The sequence below is a fragment of the Mesoplodon densirostris genome, chromosome 10 (assembly GCF_025265405.1).
Source record: "Mesoplodon densirostris isolate mMesDen1 chromosome 10, mMesDen1 primary haplotype, whole genome shotgun sequence".
In the NCBI taxonomy this organism is placed as follows: Eukaryota; Metazoa; Chordata; class Mammalia; order Artiodactyla; family Ziphiidae; genus Mesoplodon; species Mesoplodon densirostris.
Window position 1 is genome coordinate 34,853,244 of NC_082670.1, and position 22,798 is coordinate 34,876,041.

A 22,798-nucleotide genomic window follows, 5' to 3' on the forward strand; every position below is an offset into this window, starting at 1 on the left:
AAACTCAGATTGGAACGTAAACCTATGGGCTGGGACTTGAACACCCCCCGCCAGCTCAGATTGAGACCTGAACCCACGATCCCTGACTAGGACGAGATTCGAACCCACTATCTTTTTTTTTTTTTAACATCTTTATTGGAGTATAATTGCTTTACAATGGTGTGTTCGTTTCTGCTTTATAACAAAGTGAATCAGTTATACATATACATATGTCCCCATATCTCTTCCCTCTTGCGTCTCCCTCCCGCTCACCTGGTGTCAGGACTTACTGAAGCTCAGGTTCTTTTGTCTCAGCACAGGAAGAATTCAGCATGAGATAAGGCAGCAGGCAAAGAGTGAGTTTATTAGCATAGGTTACTTGTGAGAGATACAAGCAGGCAGTCAAGGGAGGGCAGCCCCGAGAACAAAGAAGGCAACACTTTTATAATCAAAGAAAAAGCGGCAGGGTTTGGGGGAGAAGACCACCTTCTTCCTCATTCTTGGGCAGACGTCAAGGCTTACATCATTAATTCCTCCTTTGGCCCTATATGGTTTAACCAGGACCATCATGGTGCTATCTAAATCATATGTATATTAGCAAAAGGGTGGTAACATATACTAAAATACGGTAGTTCATCTCAGGTTTCAGCATAATGTCCCCTTTCACCTATATTTCCGTCTTGGCTACATGTAGAAATGCTACTCTTCAAGGACAATTAACTCTCTGACTTCATGTAACAAGACTCAGACCCCATATCTACCGTCTTGTGTTTTAACTATCAGGGTTTGTGGCCTGAGTGTGTCTGGCACTTGGGCGCACCTGGTCTTCCTTCAAGGTAGTGTAGATGGTTGCTAGGTTACTGGATTCTTTTCCTGAGTGGTCATTAGTTTACAACAGTCTCCAGAATTCTCTTAAAATTCCCTTTCTGTCCTTAATCCCCTATCCCTATCCCCTTGACAAATGTTTCAACAATTGCTTCTCACATTTTCCTCAAAAACAAACTGTGGTGGACCTTTGTTGGTTGACTTCCCAGCATCTGTTCCCCCGGCTCCCCCACCTCAAGCATTTCCTCCCCAAAGCACCCAAATTTTCCTTTGAGGCAGTGCCCCTCCCCCATTCTCAACCATGTTGTTTGGGTGGATTTGACTTCATTTGCATTTCCAGGGGTGGACCCTGATGGGCTTCAGCCAATCAGTTCTCCCATTTCTCTGGCCACAGTGATTGGTTCATCATGGATGAGCCCACCACCCAATTTGGGCCAATGAGACACCAGGAGACAATTGTAGAGGCTTCTGGGAAATAAGCTTCCCCTGTCTCCTGCAGGAGCCCCAGAGGAGACCACCTCGCTCTGGGTGTTGCAGAGAGGGTACGGTGTCTATCACTTCTAAAACATGAGGGGCGGGGGGATAAGAGAATGGCAGGAGTCAGATGGAATCCTCAACCTCTGGGCCAAACGATGCCTGCATCCAAGTCTGCCTTTAGACTGTCAAGTTGTATCAGTCACTTAATCTCCTCCTTGTTTTCTTGAAGCCAGTTTGTGTTGTGCTTTCCCTTGTTTCACCCTAACTCATGCCCCATTCCAAAATTTTACCTCCACTCTCAAATCCTCCATTTCACTCCACCAAGGCCAACTAGCAAGGATGCCATCAGTGTATTTCCCTGGCACCTGCAAGTATTTCTGAATCTGAACCTTTCTTCCTCCTTCCTTCTAGTCTTCCCCCTCTGCCTTCTCAGAAAGCTTCTCCTGTATCTTTGCCACCTTTCTTTTCACTAGTTTTTTTCCCATTCACCTCTCATTTTGCTTAGATTGCTTCCCAAGGTAGAGACGATCATAACCTTGTCCAACCCCACTTCCTCACATTCCTGCCTTTTTCCTATCCTTCTCTGACATTTCTTAGAGAAAAAATGTACCACCACAGAGATGTCAGTTGGAAGCCTGCCTATCTGAGGATCCATGGAACATAGAAGAGGTTCTACCCAATAGGCAGGTTTGCCTAGGAGGGGGCTCAACCCAGAGGCCTGGGTGGGATGCATGGATGGGGGTCTCGCTGGCATTTGTTGGAATGGAAGCCAGTGAAGTTGGTGGCCCCCAGTGAGTGTGAGGAGTGAGAATAGAGGAGGGTTAAGGAGGGGCTTTGAGGAATGTGGATGCTTAAGTGGGAAGTGGAAGAAAAGGGCATCTTTGAGACCATGGCAGAAAGCTCAGTGGTAAGAGGAAAATAGGAGAGAATGCTGTCCCAGAAACCAGGAGAGGAGCGTGCTGCAAGGAGGAAATGGTCAGTTAACTGCTCCCAAGAGGTCCAGTGTGATAGTACAGAATCACTGGATTGGGCAAGATCTGGAGTTTCAAAGTGTCAGGGACAGAGCCAGCCCTCCGTGGGGTGGAAGAGTGAATGAGAAGTGAGAGGAGCAGAGAGCAACTGTAAATGACTTGTTTTTTTTTTCCTTTCCAACTGTCTTAGTTTAGATTTCTCCGAAAACAGACCCTGGATAGGCCCTTGGGTACAGGTAGTCTGTTTGGGAGGTGAACCCCAGAAACACAGCAAAGTAGGGTAAGGGAGGGAGGGAAGGGAGAAAAGGCAGGACAGGGGGCACTAATGGGCAACACAGCCATGCACAACCAGGGTGCAGGCCTTCTGGGGCCCCCTGGGGACCTGTGTGAACCAGGCCTCAGGATGGTTCCCCTGGTCATGGATCTATTGCCTCCCATGCCCCGCTAGGTTGAGGGGTGCCTCTGGAGGCGTCCCCTCACCAATGCTCACCCCCTCACCCTTGCCAATAAGCTCTTCGGGCATCTGAGAAAACCCTCAGTCTCCAGGTGGGAACAACTGCCATGCTGCAGATGAAAACCACAGCTACTGTGTACACTGGAGGGTCCAGGGAGTGTGGGCTAGGGTACCAGCCTGGTGTCTGCCACACCAACCCACCCATGACCCCTTCACCAAGTCACATGGCTAAGTCAATAGAAGGGGGCCTTTTGAAGTGTAATTAAAGGCAGGCATGAGATGGAGATTTTAGCATAATCAAGAAGAGGAGAAACGCAGTGTGCCAGCAGGAGATTAGTCCTTGCAGAGGTGGGAGATGTCTGGTCTGGGATGTATTGACAGATAAAAGCTTTTCTCAGCCTCAAGTTCTCTTCTTTGAATGGGGGCAGGAGGAGGGAGAGGTACAGATGCTATGGCAGTGCTTTGCCCTTTGACCCTCTGCTGCAGAAGCACAAGGAGGGACACGGTCATCTCCATGCTTGTTAGGACATCTTCCTGCATTTTTCCTCCCTATGACTGAGTTCTGTCTACTCTGTGTTAAAATAGAGAACTTGATGACTTGACCTTTCTTTTGTTGCCTGTGCTGCACCATGTGCTAGGAGCTGGGGAAAAAAATTGTCCTAAAGTTAAGCAATGAACCAAGAAATGGCTGGCTGCGGGACTGTGACGGTGCAGCCTTGAAGCAAGCATGGAAGTCAGATGAATCAGCAGGTATCAGCTACTCCTCTTTCTCTCTCTACTCTTATGCCTTTCCCCAAAGGTCAAGGGTAGACGGAAAACAAGGTGTGATTGGGGAAAGAGTAGAACAGGGAGGGCTGGAAGAGGCTGGCAGTGCCAGAAGCTGGTAGGGGTGTGAGTCCCGTGAATGATCTCCAGTTGCCCAGAGTTAGGTCTCCCTTCTAGTGCACTGTAGAGGCAGAACTCTGAGGGCACATGCATGCCTTCTGAATACAGTCACTCTGGGGGAGGGAAAGACAGCCAAAGAACGAAAAGCCAGATGACCAAGGAGTCATCTCTTAGGAAAAATGATTCTTGCAGAGGCCATAGGAAGTGAACTGAATGATGAGATGCCTGCCATCTTGGGTCTGCTCTGGATGACCACACCCTTGATATCTTTGCCTGATCACCTGGCCCCTCACACATTTCTGGGGGCCTTTCTCGTGTCTCAAAAAATGGACCCCTGGGTAACAGCACACAGGGAAGAAGCATGCATATTCATGGAGTTTCGAATGCTGAGAAATGGGAAATCATAAACATAAAGGTGTAGGGAAACCCCAAGGGAAAGTGCAGTATCCTGGAGCTGGTGACTCTGTGTGTGTGTGTGTGTGTGTGTGTGTGTGTGTGTGTTTGAAGGGTGGTAACCACTCCTAAGCCTGAAGGAACAAGGAGCGGGGAACGGATAACCAACCCCAGGAAGGAGAGAGCCACATGGGGAGGACACCTTGACAGAGGCTGTGACTGCAATTGAAGGACACGGCCATCCCAGGGCAGCCACTCAGGAGCTGAGGGAATAGCACCTGGCCACTGCCCTTCCCTTGCTCTGATCTCCTACCAGGACTCCCCACTGGACAAACACAGTCAGAAACCAGAGGGCACAGGTCGCCTCTACAGGTCAGCCTTCTGAGGCCCGGAGCAAGGTGGAAAAGATGGAGAAGGGAGTCTGGAGGTGCAAACAGAAGCAAGCTATCCCCACCCCCAAAAGCAAAAACTCTGATTTCTTTCTTAGGGTCAGTGTTTCATAGCATAAGGACAGCCCCAGTACACCAAATCTCCAGGGGAAAAAAAAAAATCTCTTTCATCTTGACCTGAGGAGGCAACAGAGCTGGAATATCCATCCTCCTCCCTGAGGAAGTAACTAGAACTAGAAGGGGGAAGTCTGTACTCCTGTCTCTGATGACAATGTATTAGGTTTACTATCCTTGACCTGATTCTGTATTACCTCATGTCCGCAAGCCTTTATCTCTAATTCCAAAAACCAAACTACTTCTGAAAAATAAAGTTTTTCCATCCTTCATTTGTCAACAAAACGTGACCTACTGACATGAACTACTTATAACCATTATCTATCCCACTTAGTGTGAATGTCTGTTTTCTTGCAGAAAATTTGTTTGATTCCTGAAGGCTTTCCTAAAACCTGTGTTATGTAATATATTCAAACACTTTTGCATACACATACAGTGTCTTTAATATATTAAATAAGACTTTTCAAAACTCCAAAACATTTTAAATTCCAAAATCTATCTGGCCCCAAGGCCTTCAGATAAGAGATTTTGGACTTGTGTTATCATTCATGTTAGCTTCATAATATTCTTTAGAGAAGAGCTAGGGAATGGAATTTTTTTCCGTTTATAATTAGCAGATTTTTTTTACCTAGAATCTGGTTTTGATATAAAATATAAAGTTCTTCTAACTCAAAATTAGTTTTTTAAGTATGTCCCAGTCCCTTCTGAATCTTCTGTAAGATTGTGAAAGACAATAGACTATAGTACAGAATTACAGCAGGAAAGAGGTGAGAGCTCTAAAGAGTTACTCAGGGAATTAACTGAAGGGACTATTTGAGGGGTGTGGTCAGGGTCAAGGCAAAGTGCTTAAGAGCATGGATTCTAGAGCCAGACTTCTGGGTTCAAATCCCAGGTTCACCACTTACTGTCCATGTGTTCTTCGACTAGTTGATTAAACTTTTTGTGCCTCATTCTTTTTTTCCTAACAGTTTTTAAATTACTTACTTACTTACTTAATTTATTTATTTATTTATTTATGGCTGCATTGAGTCTTTGTTGCTGTGCGTGGGCTTTCTCTAGTTGTGGCGAGCAGGGGCTACTCTTCATTGCCATGTGTGGGCTTCGAACTGCGGTGGCTTCTCTTGTTGCGGAGCACGGGTTCTAGGGTGCATGGACTTCAGTAGTTGTGGTTCTTGGGCTCTAGAGTGCAGGCTCAATAGTTGTGGTGCAGGGGATTAGTTGCTCTGTGGTATGTGGGATCTTCCCGGACCAGGGCTCGAACCCATGTCCCCTGCATTGGCAGGTGGATTCTTAACCACTGTGCCACCAGGGAAGTCCCTGTGCCTCACCTTATATTTAATAATCCAGCAAAATCCTATTTAATTGATTTTTCACAACCACCACCCTGTACAGTAGATAAGACAGGCCAGTTTACTTCTGGAAACCCAAGAAGTTGTTTGCCCAAGGTTAGGCAGTGAACTTGCCAGTGAGGACAGGCAGCCAGATCTTCCTGCTGCCAAGCCAGGCCTCTTCCCAGTCTAGCACCTGTCATATTCACAGACACTTGCCCCTCCTTGACTGCTCTAGGAAGGGAACATGTCACATGCAGTGTTCTCAGCCCAGCCAATTTTGGCTGTGTCCCAAACAAGCAGGAAACACCTTCTGAGGGGTTTCTAGAAATATCAGCCTTTGATACTCTTTGTTTCATTTCTCCACCCCGATAATTATCCCAACTTAATTTAATAAGCAGCAATCATATAATCCAGACAGTGGGACTTGATTTTGCTTGCAGAAGAAGCAGGTTTGAGTAAGTGGATCTGATTGTCTTTGGGGAATTAGAGGCTGTTTTCTAATTCAAAGGAAGAATGAAGAGGGAGTTGCTTTCTTTTAAATACATGGACCTTAACATAGTGAACTCCAACTCTGCAGATTTGAGTAGAATAAAGTCAAGTGTAATATCATCCCTTGCCTCCTAGGCTGGTGGGAGGGAAATCAGTCAGAGGGGTAGATGTCCAGACCTCTCTTTCATCCTGCCCTCTGCTCCCCTGCCAGTGTTTTCCATGGATAGAAACCAACCAGAAGCCAGAGGGCAAGGGAGTCCATGGAATCAACCACTTACAGCAGAGAACGGGGCAAAAAGAGGTGGAAAATGATCCCAGGTAAGGGTGGAGCAAATGGAGAACAAACAACCCAGAATTCTACTAATACAGATATCAAAGGGCATTCCTTTCCTGTAATGGGGCCAGGCAATATCTTTAAAGAAATAGTAACTCACAGGAGGAATTCATACTTATTAATTATCCATTGCTGTGTAACCAGCTACCCCAAGTGCAGTGTCTTGAAACAAACATTTTCTCACACAGTTTCTGAGGATCAGGACTCTGGCAGTGGCCAGCAGTGTGGTTCTGGCTTGGGTATCCCATGAGATTGCAGTCAAGATACCCACAAGAGCAGCAGTCAGGCTTCAACTGGGGGTGGAGGGTCCGAGTCCAAGATGGCTCACTCACATGGCTGTTGGCTGGAGGCCTCAGTTCCTCACTGGCTGTTAGCAAGAGGTTTCTGTTCCTGGTCTTGTGGGCCTCTTCAAAGAACTACTCACAACATGGTAACTGGATTCTCCCAAAGTGAGTGATTCAAGAGAGAACAAGGGGGAAGCCACTTGCCTTTCACAAACTACCCCCAGAAGTCTGATACCATCACATTTGCCACATTCCATTTGCTAATGTTCCTAAATTCAGCCCACATTGAAGGGGAAGGGAACTAGTTTCCACCTTTTGAAGTGAGGAATATTTAAGAATTTATGGACTGATTTTGAACCACCATACCCTCAGAAGGAGATTCGGAGGAGAAAGAGTTCAGAGTGATCTCAATTAGTGATGAGGAGCCAGTCTACAAAAGGTCTGGGAAGGTCTCAGAAGAAAGTTCTCAGTGCCCTCCCATGCCCTCCTCTTCTCCCACATGCCAGTGGTCCCAGGGCTCCCTTGTAGTCGGGGTGTAGTTGGGACCCATTCTTTTTGGCAGTCCCCTCTCAATCTTCCCAACTCATCATTGTACCTACCTCATTTCCCATTATTGCTCTCAGCAACCTATTCTTGGAAAGCAGCTAAGCTAATTTGCTTTGAGGTATTCATCGTTTATAATGGACCCACAAATCCCTCAGGGGGGTTACCTAATTCTAATACAAGCTCCCCTGGAGGCTTAAATGAACCCGATGCAATCAATCTCTCTAAGCTCTTTCATGTGGGGCAAGGATGGTTTTGGTGACCTAGTAAGGCACTCCTTGCTCCCAAACAGTATCATAAAAACAATAGAGCACTTGCTTATGCATTATATGATTTAATCCCAGTAAAACTGAAGACCCATTTATGATTTCTAACTGATGAGGAACCTGAACCAAACCGATAGAAAATGACTAAATCGCAGAGGTTACACCTGAAGTGTGGGTTTGGTTCCCAGTCTGGGGCTCCTGCATTGAACTTGGTCTGCTAGGGAGGAACTCCCTGAAATGATCATCCCTCCACCAGCCCCTTCTCAAAACAGGTAGCCCAACAGGAGCCCGGCGAAATAAGGGAATTGGCATGAATTTATGTTTTTTGTTTGTTTTTTATGGTTTAGGGAAGATAATGTGATCAGAGAGCAATTATAAAGCACTATTAGGGGCTTCCCTGGTGGTGCAGTGGTTGAGAGTCCGCCTGCCAATACAGGGGACACGGGTTCGTGCCCTGGTCTAGGAAGATCCCACATGCCGCGGAGCGGCTGGGCCCGTGAGCCATGGCCGCTGAGCCTGCGCATCCGGAGCCTGTGCTCCGCAATGGGAAAAGCCACAACGCTGAGAGGCCCGCGTACCGCAAAAAAAAAAAAAAAAAAAAAAAGCACTATTAAGATGGCTCTGGGTCTGTAAAAGATGAGGGGGTCTATGTTATTAAGGCAGCGGTTCTCAAACTTTTTTTCAAGAACCCTTTCTTTACTAAACCTTACTCTTTAAAAGTACCAAAGACCCCATAGGATTTTTGTTTATGTGTGTTATGTCTATTTAATATATATTTACTATGTCAATTTGTTTAATTTATACTTATCATATTAGAAATTAAGACTGAGAAATTTTAAAATATTTAACTCATTTAAAATGAACAAAGTCAATATCTATTATAAACACGTTAAATAAAATAATTATATTTTCCAAAAATTAGGGAGAAAGGTGGCATTGTGCTGCATTTTTGCAAATCTCTTTGATGTCAAGCTTCACAGAAGGCAGCTGGATTCTCATACCTGCTTTTGCATTCCATCCGTTTTGAAATCACAATTGGGTAGCCTCTGTAAAATTCCTCTGTACAGTCATAGGAGCATGAGAGTAGAACAGGCAGGGAGTATCTAAGTATTATATATTTTAGTAAGAAAACAGTTGACCTTGGAAATCCACACTTTGAGAACCACTGAATTAAAGACTTATTACAAACTCTCTTCCTCCTAATTTTGCTAATGACAGACAACTGAATGCTGGAGTCAGCACTTCATGGCTCTGGGACTATGGTGACATGTGTAGACACATAAAACCGCCGTGGCTGGTTTCAGTATGCAGTGCAACCCACAGGGATGAATAAAGGGAAGAGTTGTCCAGGGGACTAGAAGAACCTGGATGATACATTAAAGCACAAGGAGAAGTTTGTTCCCTTGGTAAGATTTTTATTGTTCACCAATATCTGCTTCCCCTCTCTGCCAGAGGGCTAAGCTTCTCTTCCCTTTGAAATTAGATGTGGCCACGTGACTTGCTTGAGCAGAGTGATGTGTGACATTTCCAGGAAGAAGCTCTAAGCACCGGTTTGCTCTTTTGCACACTCCTTCCCTCTTTATTTATTTATTTATTTTTAACATCTTTATTGGAGTATAATTGCTTTACAATGGTGTGTTAGTCTCTGCTGAATGACACAGTGAATCAGCTATACATATACATATATCCCCATATCTCCTCCCTCTTGCGTCTCCCTCCCACCCTCCCTATCCCACCCCTCTAGGTGGTCACAAAGCACTGAGCTGATCTCCCTGTGTTATGCGGCTGCTTCCCACTAGCTATCTATTTTACATTTGGTAGTGTATATGAGTCCATGCCACTCTCTCACTTCGTCCCAGCTTTCCCTTCCCCCTTGCCATGTCCTCAAATCCATTCTCTACATCTGTGTCTTTATTCCTGTCCTACCCCTAGGTTCTTCAGAACCTTTTTTTGTTTTTGGATTCCATATATATGTGTTAGCATACGGTATTTGTTTTTCTCTTTCTGACTTACTTCACTCTGTATTACAGTCTCTAGGTCCATCCACCTCACTACAAATAACTCAGTTTTGTTTCTTTTTATGGCTGAGTAATATTCCATTGTATATATGTGCCACATCTTCTTTATCTATTCATCTGTTGATGGACACTTAGGTTACTTCCATGTGCTGGCTATTGTAAATAGTGCTGCAATGAACTAATGTTCTCTGTGGATATTAGCTGCCCTATTAGTTTGTGGCTCAGAGTGAGGACAACACTGATGGGAAACAATTCCAAGCTAACCCTTGCTGGACATGTCACACACATGAGAAACATTTGTGGTTTTCAGCCATTGTAATGTTGGAGTTGTTTGTTATAACAGCACAATCTAGCCCAATCTGACTGACATAGACACCTTGCTGGAAAGGCAAGTCAAAGATATAGAATGTACTATTTAATGCACATTTATTGGGAGGTTATTATTCATTAAACACTGTGCTAGGTGCTGTGATTACAGATGACTTAGATTTGGCACCAACCCTCAGAGGGCTTATATTTCAGAAGGCATATATATAAATATGGCCCTTCATCACTATTGTGAGATCACTCTGAACTCTTTCTCCTCCAAATCTCCTTCTGAGGGTATGGTGGTTCAAAATCAGTCCATAAATTCTTAAATATTCCTCACTTCAAAAGGTGGAACCTAGTTCCCTTCCCCTTCAATGTGGGCTGAATTTAGGAACATTAGCAAATGGAATGTGGCAAATGTGATGGTATTAGGCTTTTGGGGGCAGTTTGTGAAAGATAAGTGGCTTCCTCCTTGTTCTCTCTTGAATCACTCACTCTGGGAGAATCCAGTTACCATGTTGTGAGTAGTTCTTTGAAGAGGCCCACAAGACCAGGAACAGAAACCTCTTGCTAACAGCCAGTGAGGAACTGAGGCCTTCAGCCAACAGCCATGTGAGTGAGCCATCTTGGACTCAGACCCTCCACCCCCAGTTGAAGCTTGACTGCTGCTCTTGTGGGTATCTTGACTGCAATCTCATGGGATACCCAAGCCAGAACCACACTGATGGCCACTGCCAGAGTCCTGATCCTCAGAAACTGTGTGAGAAAATGTTTGTTTCAAGCCACTACACTTGGGGTAACCTGTGACACAGCAAAGGATAATTAATAAGTATGAATTTCTCCGAGTTACTATTTCTTTAAAGATATTGCCTGGCCCCATTACAGGAAAGGAATGCCCTTTGCTATCTGTATTAGTAGAATTCTGGGTTGTTTGTTCTCCATTTGCTCCACCCTTACCTGGGATCATTTTCCACCTCTTTTTGCCCTGCTCTTTGCTGTAAGTGGTTGATTCCATGGACTCCCTTGCCCTCGGGTTTCTGTTTGGTTTCTATCCATGGAAAACACTGGCAGGGGAGCAGAGGGCAGGATGAAAGAGAGGTCTGGACATCTACCCCTCTCACTCTGATTTCCCTCCCACCAGCCTAGGAGGCAAGGGATGATATTACACTTGACTTTATTCTACTCAAATCTGCAGAGTTGGAGTTCACTATGTTAAGGTCCATGTATTTAAAAGAAAGCAACTCCCTCTTTGTTCTTCCTTTGAATTAGAAAACAGCCTCTAATTCCCCAAAGACAATCAGATCCACTTACTCAAACCTGCTTCTTCTGCAAGCAAAATCAAGTCCCACTGTCTGGATTATATGATTGCTGCTTATTAAATTAAGTTGTGATAATTATCGGGGTGGAGAAATGAAACAAAGAGTATCAAAGGCTGATATTTCTAGAAACCCCTCAGAAGGTGTTTCCTGCTCGTTTGGGACACAGCCAAAATTGGCTGGGCTGAGAACACTGCATGTGACATGTTCCCTTCCTAGAGCAGTCAAGGAGGGGCAAGCATCTGTGAATAAGACAGGTGCTAGACTGGGAAGAGGCCTGGCTTGGCAGCAGGAAGATCTGGCTGCCTGTCCTCACTGGCAAGTTCACTGCCTAACCTTGGGCAAATAACTTCTTCGATTTTCAAAAGTCAACTTGCCTGTCTTATGTACTGCACAGGATGGTGGTTGAGAAAAATCAAATAGGATTTTGCTGGATTATTAAATATAAGATGAGGCACAGGAACTTCCCTGGTGGCTCAGTGGCGTTACTCTGTTTTAATTACCACTGTCAACAAGGGTGAATCTAGGGTACTACGGGAGGGAGAATTCCTTGAATCCTTTATCAGTCATGGAACCAGCAAGAAACAGACAGCACACTTAGCTGGGGTTTCTGAAGGGACCATTTTTTTGAGGTGTGGGCAGAGTTAGAGTACCCACGGATGTTGAGGCATCTGTGACCATCCAGAGAGGAAAGCCAACCCCCCCGAAACCTGAAGGGTAATGGCTAGAAATGGTGTTGTTGGACCTGATGAGAGCTGGACTCATGGTAGAAGGGCCATGCAATGCCAGGTATAGTTGTAGATAACCAGTCAGTGCCAAACAACAGCAAAACAGGCAGGAGAAATAAACACTCTGACTTCTCTTTCTGTTCCCTAATCTCCTGCCTGTGCCTCCTACTAGCCAGATCCATCTGGAAACCAGAGGCAAGGGTGCCTTGATGATGCCATCCAAGCAGTTGGTAGACGTCAATGTCCTAGTCCCCAGAGCAGGGTGGGGAGGGTCAGGGAGTGGGTCTGGAGAGGCAAATGGAGAACATCATGAACAAGGTCCAAAAGAGGAGAAATTATAGGAATTGTTGAAACAATATTTTCTAAAACTTTTAAAAATTTCATTGCTTAATTAAAATGCCTAAATTTGCAAAGAGAGTCCACAGCTACTGATAGAATGAGGAGAGATCTGAATGAGTATAGAGGGCTGGATACTTGAGGCTTCTATTATGAGAGAGAGGCAGTGACAGGCATATGCCCAGAAAACCAATCCTGGATTGTTTTAAATAAAGGCTTTATTTTTTAAAGAAGTTTTAGGTTCCAGAAAAATTAAGAAAAAGCTACAGAGATTTCCCACACACTCCCTGCCTCCACACATGTACAGCATTCTTGGCTATCAACATCCCACACCAGGGTGGTACATTTGTTACAACTGATGAACCTACATTGACACAACACAACTACCTGAAGCTCATAGTTTACAATTGGGTTCATTCTTGGTGTTGTGCCTTCTGTGTGTTTGGACAAATGAATAATGATCTGTACAATCACTGTGATATTACGAAGAGTAGCTTCACTGTCCTAAAAATCCTCTGTGCTCCATCTATTCATCCCTTCCCACTAAGCCCTGGCAACCACTGACTTTTTTCCTGTCTCTGTGGTGTTGCCTTTTCCAGAATGTCATGGAATTGGAATCATACAGTAGGGAGCCTTTTCAGATTGGTGTCTTTCACTTAGTGATATGCATTTAAGGTTCCTCCATGTCTTTTCATGGCTTGATGTCTCATTTCTTTTTAGCACTGAAATAATATTGCATTGTCTAGATGTACCACAGTTTATTAACCCATTTACCTACTGAAGGACATCTTGGTTGTTTCCAAGTTTTGTCCTGGATCCTTTGGGATGGGGGGTGGGGGAGGGAAGACAGGCATCCAACTTAGCCATGGACAGAGCTTGAACAGTCCTCCATGGTCCTTGGGCCCTTTGCAAATAGACTTCTGTTTTACTGTCTTACTGTCTCAAATGTACTCAGACACACTCTCACCCCCTGCATGTATTGTCTGAACTTTGACTGAAAGATACTAGCTGCCAAGTGTATAATAAGAAATAAGGATGTAGATCCTGGTCTTGAAGAATTGATAGACTAGTGGAAAGGAAAAGATAACTGACTACAACTGACTTGTACAAACGCAATGAGACTTTCAGAAAAGCTAGGATTTTAGCATCAGACTAAAGGTGAGTTTCCCATGATGTTATTCAGTGTTTGGTTCTTGCAATTCCATGGTGATAGTTTTGGATACAACAGATAGGCCTATTTGAGCCTAAGATTCTTAGTACGTAGACTCATTACTGAGTGTGCATTCCATGAAAAACCTTAAAGACTATAGTTCTTTGTTTTTGAGAGAGAGAAAGGGACACCCCGCACCCCTCCCAATTCCTGATACATACTGAATCTTGACTTTAGGAATCATATTGTCCTGGGTTTAAACCCCAGTTTCGCCACCTATCAGCCAGGTGACTTTGGGAAAATTACCCAACCTCTCTAAGCTTCTGTTTCCTAAGTTGCGAAATTGACATTCTAGTAACTGTAGGATTATTGTAAGGATTAAGTGATATGCATTTAAGGTTCCTCCATGTCATTAGCATGGTGTTTGGTGTGTAGGAAGCATTCCAAAGATGATATCCACTCATTTTATGACTTCTTGCTACATACTTTTTTTTTTTTTTTTTTTTTTTTTTTTTTGCGGTATGCGGGCCTCTCACTGTTGTGGCCTCCCCCGTTGCGGAGCACAGGCTCCGGACGCGCAGGCTCAGCGGCCATGGCTCACGGGCCCAGCCGCTCCGCAGCATATGGGATCCTCCCAGACCGGGGCACGAACCCGTATCCCCTGCATCGGCAGGCGGACTCTCAACCACTTGCGCCACCAGGGAGGCCCGCTACATACTTTTTTAAACAGAGAGGCCAAGATTGTTAGCTTCCTTTGGGGGCACAGTTGGAGATGTGCATATTTTTTTTTTTTTAACTTTTTTGGTTAAAAAAAAAAGCATGTGGGATCTCAGTTCCCCTACCAGAAGTGGAACCCATAGCCCCTGCGGTGGAAGTGCAGAGTGTTAACCACTGGACTGCCAAGGAAGTCCCTGGAGAAGTGTATCTTGAAGGAGGGAGCTGACCATCCTACAATCAGGGCCTAGACAACAGTGAAGGGAGTTAGGTAAGTCGTAAACATGCAGGATGTTACTGTTTTTATATAAAATATTGATATTTTGTTCATTATAGAATTTTTGCATTGATTCTGACTTTATTTTTTTATTTATTTTTAAATTTTTATTTATTTATTTTTTGGCTGTGTTGCATATTTGTTGCTGCGCAGGGGCTTTCTCTAATTGCGGTGAGCTGGAGCTGCTCTTTGTTGGTGTGTGGGCTTCTCATTGCAGTGGCTTCTCTTGCTGCAGAGCACAGGCTCTAGGTGCCCGGGCTTCAGTAGTGGTGGCATGCGGGCTCAGGAGTTGTGGCTCAGGAGTTGGGCTCTAGAGCTCAGGCTCAGTAGTTTTGTTGCTCTGCGGCATGTGGCATCTTCCCAGACCAGGGATCGAACCGTATGCCCTACATTGGCAGGCAGATTCTTAACCACTGCACCACCAGGGAAGTCCCTGACTTTTTAAAATATTGCATTAAAATATTATTTATCTTGGGCTTCCCTGGTGGCACAGTGGTTGAGGGTCCGCCTGCCGATGCAGGGGACGCGGGTTCGTGCCCTGGTCCGGGAAGATCCCACATGCCGCGGAGCGGCTGGGCCAGTGAGCCATGGCCGCTGAGCCTGCGCGTCTGGAGCCTGTGCTCCGCAACGGGAGAGGCCACAACACTGAGAGGCCCGCGTACTGCAAAAAAAAAAAAAAAAAAAAAATTATTTATCTTGATAATCCACTTTTTTGGTACTTCCTTAAATTGCATTCACCTGGCCCTAAAGCACTTAGGTCGTGGTGTGACTGGCACAAAGTCCAGAGCTGCCTGTAGGAAAAGACTCAAGATCTCTGGGTGAGTTTGAACTTGTGCTTTGCAAGGCCTACAACACTTAGCCTCCTGGCATAGGAGCAGAGGGTGTGGACTACAACTCCCAGAAGGCCGCGCGGCACGGCGCCCTCACCGATTGGCTGGTCGGGCCCCGCCCCCACCACGCCCCTGCCGGGAGGACCCGGGGCAGCGAGTCCCGGGCTAGCGTGCTCCCGAAGCCGGCTACCCAGTGTAGTCTCGCCTTGCCCGACAGGCTTCATGGCGGCCCAGCCAGTGTCCCGGTTGCTGCGGCGGGTCCTGAGGTCCAGCGTCCGGAGCTGCAGCTCGGGCGCTCCGGTGACGCAGCCGCACCCCGGGGAGCCCTCCCACCCTGCCGTGGAGGTGAGCCTCCCGCATCCACACTTTCTTGGGGAGGGGGTGGCCTGGCAGCTGCACCTTATGCCCAGAAGCACCCCGGCCCGTCCGCGGTAGCTGCTTCTGGGAGGGGTGTCCGCCTCAGCGAGGAACTCCTCAGCGCTTATTTTAGGGGTGAGGAGAGGAGTGGAATGATGTTTTCTAGATAGACTGCCCAGTCTCACCCGGTATCCCAACGAGGGGTGGCGGGGTGGGGCGCTCCTTGGGGTCTGGCTTAAAAATCTCCCTGCCCACCCATCCGTGCAACCCCCTTCCAGGTCTGAGTGACTCCTAGAGATGGGGGAGCAGGCGGCAGGACTCTGGGACCAATGAGATATTATTAGTACCCCTTTCAGCCCTGCTTCACACCCAACCTCTTTTTTAAACATTTTCCTCCCTGCCCCCCAGTGGAGGTTGTGTGTGATCAGGTGTTTTTGTGACACCCCACTTAATAGTGTGGCACTGACTAAAAATGTCACCTTGGTGCTGCCAGTAGTCAATTGTCACTTTGTAGTCACAGGGTTGTGTGACCCGTCCTTCACTGACTCTTTTTGTTTCATCTTCATTTCCCTTAGGAGGGTTCAGTCTCTTTCTAGAGCATAATGGAGTCAGGACCTGGGCTCTTGCAGGTTAGGGACTCTGCTATCTCTTTAGGGTTGGGATAGCCCCCCTCAGTCCTTAACAGCATCTCAGAGGGGTTTCTGGCATAAGAAGTTTTAAATTTGTTTTGCCCATGTTGTCAGGGAATCATCTGGGGAGAAGCATCTCTTTTTTGGTTACACCTTTTCTAGGCTGATCTGGTCATTCTTTTCCCATCTCCTGGCTCAGGGCTTCAGGTTCTGGGATTCATCAGATCATGCACCTGCTGTTGCTCAATCAAGGGGAGGGCCTCAGCCTGACTTGTTTTCTCCAGATCTGATCCTCCCTTCCCCCCACCCCCGGGATCCTCAGATAAGCAGATCCCGTTTCTGGGAGGTGGAGAAGTTTGTCAGTATCCTTCAACTGAACTTCGTGGAGGGAAAAATGGGAAAGCAAAGATGAGAGATCTTTAAAGAATTCAGGAAAAGGGAAGTTTCTTCTCCCCCTTGCCCCTAATTTACTTTGTACCTTTCATTCTGTGCTAATTGGCTTCATTCGTGGTCTCTCTCAGTCCTCACAATAAACCATGTGAAGTGAGTAGAGTTTGTATTTTCAGGTGAGGGTGCTCATGGCAGTTAACTTCCCTGGAGTCCCTGAGCTGTAAAGTAAGGGAACCGGAGCTCAAACTCTAGCACTTGTGCTCCTGCTTCTTTTCTGTGGGGAGAGTAGAAGAGAGGCTGCCCTTACCCTTTCCTTTACACCATGAGGACAGGTAGAGTTAGCAGGTAAGAAGGTGGACTCAGAATGCCTCAGTTTGAATCCCAGCCCTACCACTTATTAGGTGTGTGAACTTGAGCAAGTCTTCTCAGTGCCTCAGTGTTCTCTGTAAAATGGGAATAACAGTGTCTACTTCATAAGGTGGTTATAGGGCTTAAAGGAGTTAACATAATTTATATATATATATACTTCGAACAAAACCTGGCACATGTACATGCTGTGCACGTGTATTGCACATGTTTGTTGCAATTATTATGCTTGCCGCCATGGCCACATACTGTGTCCCCTAAGTCCCCTCCCACCTGGACACTCAGGATAGTCATTCTGTCAACTATCTGATCACAGACCTCCCACCCTGGACATTCCCCACAAGGGTTATCCTCAGCAGACAGGTTGCTCCTTGGGTGCTGGGTGCTCCCCTGCCTTTCTCGGTACAGTGCTTAGCCGGTGCTCTGCAGGCAGGAGAGTTAGCAGGTAGTTCTTGGCTGTTTGAAACAGATCTGGTGAGGGTGCATGTGACAGAGCACTAGACAGGGAGCCCCAAGCTTTCATGCTCACTTTGCCCCCAGTTTGACCTGGCTCCGGGGCCTGTCTCTTCCCCTCTCTTCCTGTCTTTAAAACCAGTGGGATGGACTAGCCCATCTGTACGCAGTGGGGGAGGGCACAGAATATCCTTAGGAGAATCTCAGAGGTATGTTCAACCAATCCACCCAGCTTGCCAGTTGGCAGGAGCAGGGGTGGGGGCATCTGGAAGCCCTGTCCTCCCTTCCCTTCCTGTAGGGTGCCTTTCCCCATACCCTACATGGGGCCCTGAGGTCTGCTTTGGGATGGGAAGTGCTTGGAGAGACGGGGAAAGCCCCTGGGTGTTGTCTGTGTGTCGGGGTGTAGGTGTGGGAGAGATGTGCAGTGAGGGGAGGGAGCTGGCTGTGAGGACAGTGGATGGGGGCATCGGGCTTGGTCCCGGGGCAGGTCGAGGAGCTTCTGCAGGTGGAAAGGGGAGGCGGGTAGGGGAGACAGCTCCCTCCGGCCTGGTTGGGGCAGCAAGAGAGGGCTTCCCCCAGTTGCAAGCACTACACCCTTCTTTCTCCCTCTCAGGCTCCGTGCAGGCTTTGTTGGGACGACAAGGGGCTGGCCTCAGGTCCTGGGTCTGCTTCCTTGGGGCAGGGGCAGGGGAAAGGATGACTCTGTGCCAGGCAAAGGCACCCAGCTGTTCAGGGGGCTGGAGAGAACACACGTGGGAGAGGGTTGTGCAGGAAGGGACTGGTACATGAGGAGGGCGGGGGCGGGGCAGTCACACGCGGAAGGAAAGGAGACCTTTCAGGGGGCTGCCTGGACTTGCAACCTGCCCAGCTCCTCAACAGCTTTGTTTCAGTGAAGTGTGACTTATCCTTGCTGGGAGCCACAGGTGTGAAGACCTCACACGTAGGGTAGGGCTGGAGGGGGAGCGGAGGTCAAAGCCTGGGGCTGGGCACTTTGCCAGGTCCCCTCATTTAATAGAGATTAATTTTGAGCCACCCTGGGTATACATCCTCCCAAAGAGCAGGTAAATCAGGGCCACTGATATTTGGGTTTGGCCTGTGCTCTTTTTCTCCTGCTCTTCTAGTGTCTACACTCCAGAGCTGTTTGGGGGTTGGCCTTTATCATTCAGATCAAAGGCCCAAGTTTAGTGAATATTAGAGAAGGCACTTTGAGGGCAGGGTCCCTCCCTTAACTACCTCCTTCCTATCAGTCTTCCCCACTCCAACCCAGTCTGCACTGGGCTGGTAGACAAGATATCACCAGTAGCATGTGGTAGGCTGCCTAGTTCCTGGTTGTAGCACTAGTATCTGTGGTTCTTGGGAAGCTCAGACCCCACTTGTCCTGCTTTGAGTGGTGTGACAGCAGGTCTGAAACCCCAGCCCTGGGCCCTCTGCCATTAAGTAGGGCTTTGCAAGACGAGGGAAGCTGACAGGAGTGGGAAAACTAGTCACAGCACACACACAGAGTGCCCCTCCATGGATACATGATGAATGGATACTTGTAAGTAGGAGTTAGATTAAGAAATGGGGGCTTCCCTGGTGGTGCAGTGGTTGAGAGTCCGCCTGCCGATGCAGGGGACATGGGTTTGTGCCCCGGTCCGGGAGGATCCCACATGCCGCGGAGCGGCTGGGCCCGTGAGCCATGGCCGCTGAGCCTGCGCGTCCGGAGCCTGTGCTCCGCAACGGGAGGGGCCACAGCAGTGAGAGGCCCGCGTACCGCAAAAAAAAAAAAAGAGAGAGAATGGGAGCAGTCACTTCCTGAACACCTACTGTGTGACAGGGACTCCTCCGGTTGAGTTAGGTAGGATCATTGTCCACACTTTATGGACGAGGAAGCTAAGGCTTAGAGAATGGTAGGCAACTCGCTCTACAGCTAGTTGGTAACAGAGCCAGGCTTCTAATTCAAGTTTACCTGCTCCCAAAACCTATGCTCAGAACCGAAATCACCCCGGATTAAAATGGCACTGGGTCCTGGTGTGGCAGGGCCAGTGGTTCTCAGCCTGGGCTGCAGAGCTGAACAGGGACGTTTCAGACAAACGATTAGGGCCCCATCCCAGAGAGCAGTTGAGTCCGAATCTTTGGGCTGGGGCTCTGGCATCAGCACGTCTTAGAAGGTCTTCAGGTGATTTTGATGTGTAACAAAAGCTGAGAACCACTGTACGAGGCTAAACCATTTTGACAGTAGAGACCAGCCTAGAAATAAATGGCAACCCCAGTGTAACTGGGTTTTCCACACACCACCTCTCCCTCTGGATTAGGGACCTGCCTGTCTGTTCATTGACACAGTGGTTCGACACCTGCTATGACACCGGGAAACAGAGTCAGGCAGGAAGGCTTCCCACCCAGGGGAAACAGCCTGGTCCAGGCCGGGGCTGGGGAATGTGAGCACCTAAGGGTGTTCTACTTCTGACATGTCCTAGCCCCTCCCGGGCAAGAGGCATTGCCGTCTCATCTGCCCAGTAATTCTCCCAGGATTCTGGGCTCCTTTGACTGCTGCTGATATTTTTTCCTCCAGGGAGTTTAAAGGGAAGAAAAAAAACGGAAGAAGGAAAGTAGGGCATGCAGTGTTGGAGGAGAGAGGAGGCAGGGATGAGGTGTGTTAATACCCAAGTGAGGAGTTTGCAATCCTGGCGGGGAGAGAGGGCGAGAGACAGAGAGAGACAGAGAAAGAGACAGACATAGAGACAGAGAGAGAGAGAGACAGAGAGAGAGAGACAGAGACAGACAGAGACAGAGAGAGACAGAGAGAGACAGAGACAGACAGAGAGAGAGACAGAGACAGACAGAGAGAGAGACAGAGACAGACAGAGAGAGAGAGGGAGAGTTTAGGAGGCTGCGTCAGCTACTGGCTGTACAGAGTCTGAACGAATCTAGATAAGGTCACTGCAGGTCTCAAAAGTGAAATCTGGCCTGCCCCTCCCGTGGCCAGAACAGAGGGCCTAATTCCATTCCGGGTTGCCCCATTCCTCGGCTCCCTCTCTGCTTTCTGCTGAGTCATGCTCCTTGGTCCTCTCACTTGCTCCCTATTCCGGGCTTTATTTTTGCTCCTCCCTCACCCAGCCACCTCTCCCAGGATGTGAAGATTAGGGTGAGGAGGGCATCTTGGCAAGTGAGGAGGTGAGGTCTGGGGGGACTAACAAATCACTGACTTGTGAATAGCTGCTGATTCCCAGGTGTCTGAGCTCCTGGACTGTGGTGGCCGATGGGGATGGGACTCTTCTTTTTTTTAAAATAAATTTATTTTATTTATTTTTTTGGCTGCACTGGGTCTTCGTTGCTGCACGCAGGCTTTCTCTAGTTGCGGCAAGCGGGGGCTACTCTTCATTGCAGTGCGTGGGCTTCTCATTGCCGTGGCTTCTCTTGTTGTGGAGCACGGGCTCTAGGCGCATGGGCTTCAGTAGTTGTGGCGTGTGGGCTCAGTACTTGTGGCTCGCGGCCTGTAGAGCACAGATTCAGTAGTTGTGGCACACGGGCTTAGTAGCTCTGCAGCGTGTGGGATCTTCCCAGACCAGGGCTCGAACCGGTGACCCCTGCATTAGCAGGCCGATTCTTAACCACTGCGCCACCAGGGAAGTCCCGGGATGGGACACGTGATTCTGAAGCGTCCCTGCCCCACCCCCAAGGGTACTGGTGGAAAGGCAGTGGGGTGAGTAGGGAAGGAGGAACACTGTTATTATTTCAGACTGCAGTTCAGAGAAATGACGGCTGCTTTCTCGTCACGGGGCTGTGAGCAGGGTTTCTTAGAGGATGTGGGAAACTGGTCTTGGGGCGAGCAGACCGAGCTCAGTTTTATGGACCCAGGAAAGTCATGAAGCACCCCCTGCTCTCTCTCGTATCCCTTCTACCTCCTGAGTCAGTCAGTGGCCCTTGACTATACATTAGAATCACCTGGAGAGGTGAAAAACACAGCATCTGGAGATCTGAATTCAGCTGGTCTCCAGTAGAATTTGTTTCTTCAACTCCCCAGATGGTTCTAACACGTAGCCAGGGCTGAGGAGGTCTCTGAAGTAAATGTTTCTTCTTCTTGGACCTCAGGAGGGCTGGAGGCCTGCTTTCTTAGGTTACAAGATCATGAGAATCCTGGGTGTTTCCCTACCAGTGTCCTGACTAGCCCCCTCCTTTACAGCAAGACAACCTTAGCCCACAACTGTGTTCTTTTTTAACAGCTGGGAGAGCAGGCCTGGAGGAGTTAGAGAACCTTCCCAGTGTGTCCCCAGTCTAGAGCCTTATCCATAGACCTCAGGGATGACCACCACAGTCATGATTTCTTTGTTCTAAAGATTCTAGAGAAATGACTTCTCCCCGCCCTATGTACCATCCCGTGTACCATCCCGTGTCTTGGACACACCCTATGCAACTAGGGGAAGGAATTTAGAACTTGGAATCAGAAGACCTGGATTTGAATCCTGGTTCTGCCAGGGGTGTTCTTGGACCCCATTCAAGAGTTGGTTAAAATAATCCCTTTAGGTATGTGGACGGAACAGAGAACATTCTTTGGAAACCTTAAGATGCCTTGCAAAGTTAACCTCTGTGGAGCAGTTATCTCATCAGCATGTCATGACCCAGGGCTGTGTTCTAAATGGGGGGTGGGGGAGGGGAGAGAGAGCAAACTAGTTCAGATTTCGGAAAGGGTGAGATCGGCTGCCTCCTTTCTCTCCCCAGGATGAGTTTGGGCCTTTCGGGGAGCCTCGGGCAATCTCCTCCCCTTATACCCCAAACCATGGGTCCTTAATCCTTTCTCCTGGCCACGGGTGGGTGAAGGATAAGGACTAAAGCAGTCTGGGCACGGGGTTAGTGTGGTGGCCATCCTGGCACCTCCATTCTCCCTTCCTGGAGGCTGGTGGCCTCGTTCCCTCGGCAGGTCCCCCTAGTGTGCTGTCCTCCCCTCAAGGCCTTCTGTGGGAGGGGAGCCTTCCCCATGGGTTTACCTTCCCCAGCTGGGCGTGGCCCCCGGCTGCTCCTGGGGGTGTGGCCTGTTGGGTCCTCCTGGGTGGTGAGGAGGCCCCAGAGAGCCCCCCATCCGCCAGGGGGAGGCAGCTTGTGTGACACCCCCTCCCTCACAGTGAGCGACTTTGTTTCGAGCTCAAGGTAAGGAATGGGAGGCCTGGGCTGGACAGGTGGCTTCCGTGTCCCAGGCCACCCTCCCTCTCAGCTA

General features: G+C 48.0%; 1 protein-coding gene across 4 annotated transcripts in view; it reads left to right on the forward strand.

The window, feature by feature from the left end:
- The first annotated feature begins 15,572 nt into the window (after positions 1-15,572).
- MOCS1 (molybdenum cofactor synthesis 1) overlaps positions 15,573-22,798 on the forward strand; it is a 37,206-nt gene continuing 29,980 nt past the window's right edge. For all 4 annotated transcript variants that reach the window (XM_060110926.1, XM_060110927.1, XM_060110928.1 and 1 more), the window contains exon 1: positions 15,573-15,757. In XM_060110926.1, the coding sequence (XP_059966909.1) occupies positions 15,635-15,757 (123 nt within the window). In that variant the 5' untranslated portion in view covers positions 15,573-15,634. The remainder of the gene's footprint in view (positions 15,758-22,798) is intronic.